The sequence below is a fragment of the Arachis duranensis genome, chromosome 4, assembly GCF_000817695.3.
Source record: "Arachis duranensis cultivar V14167 chromosome 4, aradu.V14167.gnm2.J7QH, whole genome shotgun sequence".
Classification (NCBI taxonomy): Eukaryota; Viridiplantae; Streptophyta; class Magnoliopsida; order Fabales; family Fabaceae; genus Arachis; species Arachis duranensis.
This window is the reverse complement of record NC_029775.3, coordinates 114,242,400-114,247,649: the sequence shown is the minus strand read 5'-3', so window position 1 is coordinate 114,247,649 and position 5,250 is coordinate 114,242,400. Positions and strand designations below refer to the sequence as shown.

At 31.6% G+C, this 5,250-nt stretch overlaps 1 protein-coding gene across 1 annotated transcript in view; it reads right to left on the bottom strand.

Moving 5' to 3' along the window:
- The window catches only part of LOC107486139 (2-oxoglutarate-dependent dioxygenase 21, chloroplastic-like), a 5,488-nt gene extending 4,977 nt beyond the window's left edge, over positions 1-511 (bottom strand). Inside the window, exon 1 of the mRNA XM_052260705.1 lies at positions 162-511. Within this exon, the coding sequence (XP_052116665.1) occupies positions 162-511 (350 nt within the window). The remainder of the gene's footprint in view (positions 1-161) is intronic.
- Positions 512-5,250: the final 4,739 nt, after the last annotated feature.

Genomic DNA, 5,250 nt, shown 5'->3' with positions numbered 1-5,250 from the left:
TGCTGGTTAGTTGTGCGAAGTTGTGTTTATGCCATGGTATTGAACACCAAGTTTTTGGGTTCATCACTGGGGATTATTTGAAGTTGTGAAAAGTATTGATCACAATTTCGTGCACCAACTACCAACATGACTTCTTTCTTGTTCTTAAATTGTTGTCCAACCTGGAACTCATTGATTGGATCCTCTTCGGAGCCTCCCTGGGTAACGACCAATCCGAAGTCATTGCATCGAGATTCAACCTCGTGATATGATCCGGTCGGTCATATGGTCGAGAAATGGCAGGCTGTGTCAGAGCGATTTGTGTGTCACCGTAGTAGTTCATCTTTTCTTCCTCATCACCATCATCAACATCGTCTCCATCATCGTGGTTGACTTCATACTGCTCCATCATTGGATCTCTGATAGCAGAACCGTCATGACTTTCAAGACCGTCATCCATTAAGTCAACTTTACGAACTTCAACATTAGACCCCTCCTGACTACCCTCAGGTGGCATATTCAGATTCACCATCGTTCTTCTGATAGTTCGTCTAACAACGCCACTCGTCGGACTATCATCGACAGTATCTACAAATGATCCTCGGCCACCAAAGTCAACAAGAAACACGTATAACTCCAACAGATGAATATTGGTCCATCGGTTGTGTCACGACCTTATAAGCCGTACGTCCTCGTCGTCGCGCAACCAGTACCTAATTCAAAACAATAGAAATATCGCTCACAACGATGGTCTGATAAATATACTAGTAACAAAGACAAAGACAACACAACTATAATATACCTTTTATAAAACAAATTGCCATCTAAAAGTGGAAAATAAAATTGTGGTTCTCCGATCCACTCTCCAATAGGAATGCTTTTATTTTAGAAACTTATTCTAGAGTTCGCCGGGGGTGCGGTGAACTTGCCTTAATGTAAAAAAAAAATCGTATTTCGAAAAATAAAGTTCAAAAATCTTGTTTCAGGAATTAATTAATTTTATTTTATATTAGGAAGAAATCGTTATATTTTATGATTAAAAAAAAATCTTGATTCTACCTAAAGAAGATGGTGAAAGACTTTGAAAGAATATATGTGTGTTGAATTCTATTGTGCATCAATTCACTGAATGTATTATTCATTGTGTTATGCATTGAGAAAACTCCTCTGCATTATATATCTCACAAACTAGGAACAAATACAATCAAACTAATTGTCTAACCACTCCTAACCATTTCTGTTATTGGAGTTCAACTCCTCTGTCCTATCATCCCCCTACAAACTTAAGGGTACTCTTGAAGTGACCTTAAATTTGTTTTTGAAGCGTGTAAAGGCTGATAAGGAGAGGGGTTTAGTGTAGATATCAGCAACTTGATCTGATATGAATTATGTGTAATTTTTTCTGGTTCACTCTCTCCCTAACAAAATGCAGTTTGAGTTCGAAATGTTTGCTTCCATGATGAAGAATTGGATTGTGAGACAATTGAACTGCACTTGCATTGTCAAAATATATAACTGCAGTGGTTGGAGCCAAACAATTTCTGAAGTAGTGTCTGATAAGGCTCTAAACTCTGCTTCAGCACTTGATTTATTAACAATGTTGTTCCTTGCTGGACCATGCAATCAAATTATCTCCTATGTAAACACAATAACCAGAAGTGGAGCATCTATCATCCATATCCGAAGCCCAATCTGCATATTAACAAGCAAGAATTCTCAAGTTAGTGCAGGGATGAAACAAAAGGCCTTGGTGAATAGTTCCAACTAAGTATATCAAAATTTTTCTGAATAGAAAATCTCAGGTCTAGTGAGGGTGTAGGATCAGAAAAGAAAGCAACACCACCTTTTGTTAATTTTTCTGATGTAATCATGGGAGTGGAGACTGCCTTGGCATTAAAGCATGCCAGTTTTGTCAAGTAAATGACAGATGTATTTGGTTTGGCATAGATGGTATGCACTTGAATCAAGCTGTTTAACTTCGATTCCTAAAAAATAACTAAAAGTGCCTAAGCTTTTTAAAGGAAAAATGTTATGTAGCTGATGAATAAAAAAAAATTCATAGGGCTGTTCCCTGTTACTAAAAAATCATCTACATAAACAAGAACATAAATAATAGAGTTAAATATTTTTCTAAAAAACAAGGATGGATCAGATTTAATGCTTTTGAAGCCAAAAGTAGTTAAAGTAGCAGATAATATGATGTACCAAACTTGAGGAGCTTGTTTTTAGCCATAAATAGCTTTATTCAAGTGACAAACCATATTAGAGTCACCATGTGTAAATCCCAAAGGTTGTTTCATGTAAACAGTTTCATTGAGCTTGCCATTGAAAAATGCATTGTTAAAGTCATATTGTAAAATTGGCCATTTAGATGATAAGACTATGGTTAGAATAAGACGAATTGTACGTGGTTTAATTACAGGACTAAAGACCTCGGTAAAATCTATTCCCTCAATTTGATGGTTTCCTAAAGCTATTAACCTGGCCTTATATTGGAGGACAAGGACTAAAGACCTCGGTAAAATCTATTCCCTCAATTTGATGGTTTCCTAAAGCTATTAACCTGGCCTTATATTGGAGGACATAACCATTTAGACTTGGCTTAAAAGCAAACACCCATTTTGAGCCAATTACAAGAGTTAGATAGTGTAGGAATCAATTGCCATGTGTGATTCTTATCTAAGACATCAATTTCAGCTTGCATTGCAGCTTTCCAGTGAGGAAGTTCAATGGCTTGCTTAGCAGAAGAGGATACAGTTTGAAGAAAGTTAGGATCTGAATTTAATGTAGATAACTTAGTGTGCGAAATTCTTGGCTTTGAAGCACCAGATTTTGACCGAATAAGCATAGGATGTTGATTAGAAGAAGTTTGGGGGGGAAAGATGAGAATTGAAGGAGAATCAGTATGAGATTAGAAGGAATTAAATTGTTGTGAGTAGATACAGATGCTGAATTATTAGAGGAGGGAGGATTAGATACACTAGAAGTAGCATTGGTATTAGGAGTAGTAAAAGAAAAAGAGTGATTAGTATTGCTTGCTGAAAATTGTGTAGAAAATGCAGGAAAGTGAGAATTAGAATTAGGAAATATAGAACATGTAAGGAATTTTATAGCCCTTGTGATTTGGAAGCATAATCTATAAACACAAAAAGTTGGGATCTATAATCTAGTTTGGTAGTGTTATAAGGTCTCATAAGGTGATTTATTTGAAAGAATAGAAGAAGGAAGTCTGTTTATTAGAAACGTGGCAGACGAGAAAACATTTATTATTGTCAAGAGAGATGAGATAACTATAACCATGTTGATTTTAGTTTAGGTTGATAACTATGGTTATCCGAATATGAGGTGTGGTGGGAGTAGTGATGATTTGTGCCATGGATCTTGTTAAGCTCTGATTCCATCAAAGAAATCTTGATTCTACCTAAAGAAGATGGTGAAAGGCTTTGAAAGAATATACATACTGTGCATCAATTCACTGAATGTATTATTCATTGTGTTATGTAGAGAGAAAATTCCTCTCACAAACTAGGAACAAATACAACCAAACTAATTGTCTAACCACTCTTAACCCTTTTTGTTATTGGAGTTCAACTCCTCTGTCCTATCAATGATAAAGTATATAAGAAAGCTTTCTATTATATAAAAAGTAATAGAAAAACACATATAAATCGATATTTAAGAAAGAGATCAATCTCACAATATTTTTGTTGTTATTATTATATATTTTTTTTGAATAATTATATTAAATTATATACAAATTATAAATATTTTTTACAAATAAATTTTTAAGTTTAACATTAATTTACATATACTATCTAATTAATTCTTAAATAATATAATACTTTTAAATTTATATATAGTATAATTAATTTAGTTCTCTATACATGATGCGAATCTTAGTATCATTATCATAATTATCAGAAATCAAATTAATAATTGACTAAGTTAAAGCATGGGTTTTTGAATTAGCGATTTAACTAATAGTAATGAATACTATTGATTAAACTACTTGTTTTGAATTTAATTACGTATACAATTATATAAATTATATTTTAATTAAGAATTTTAAATAATTTATATATTAACGGTCAAAATCACAACACCAATAATGTTGGTCTAATGAGAATTGTGGGATTTAAGAAAGGCTATGGTTTTTGTGACAGAATCACTAGCTCCAAATATTTAATATAAACTGATATAGGAAGAGACAGTTTGAATTACGAAAAATAATTTATTGAATGGTTATATTTTTAATATTTTTTTTGAGTAAAGTCTATTTTAAGTTTGCTTGATTATTATATAGTTTTTTTATTTGCTTACATAAAATTCTGATACCCAATGACTAACTTAGATAAGAAGGAGAAATGAGTTAATATTTAATTTGATCCTTAAAATTTGAAGCTGGATCAATTTGGTCTTTAAATTTTCAAAGGATTCAAATTGGGCCTCAAAATTTATAATCGCAACTCACATTAACCCTTGAGTTAATCTTTGTTAACGACGTGTTGATTTAGTATATTAACTTGTGATTTGGATTCTTCACCCAAATTCCATGTGATCGATAAAGATTTATTAGAGTTCTAGAAGCTTGATTGTTACTCCCGGAGCCGCAAAAATTTCAAATTGAACTTATTATTATTGTCTTTGTGAGGATGTTAGAAAGCCAATCAAACTCCTAGGGGATCTAATAGGTCTTAATCACATGGAATTTAGGCGAAAAGTCCAAATCACATAGAATTTAAGAGTCAATCACTCATCTTAAAAATTTAAGCAACATTAATAATTATATTTCTAATAAATCAGATCAGATTGATTCAAGTTTAATAAAAAAATATACTGAAATTAATTAAAATGTAATTGAATTGGTTTAGATTGAATTTATGAGCATTTTTTTAACGTAAAGTCTAACCGATCTAATCCAATTTAAAAACCGAATTGATTTAGTTTGAGTAATCGAATATCTAATTGAAATAAAAAATTATAGATATATAAAATACCAAGAAATGCTATAAATATTTAAAAAAAATTAAAACTACAATTATCATTATAAATAAACACTATAACAAATTAATATTGTAACATATTAAAACTATAAATTAATATTAAAGATGAATACTATAAATTATATTTTTTAATTTACTATATAGAGCAATTGAGTTGGATAGATTTTTGCAATATTAAATTCTCTGATACCTGATCCAAATAAAAATTAGCCTACTTGTTTATGTTGTAAGTGTGAGATGTATGAAATTAGTCCCATATTAAAAAAAA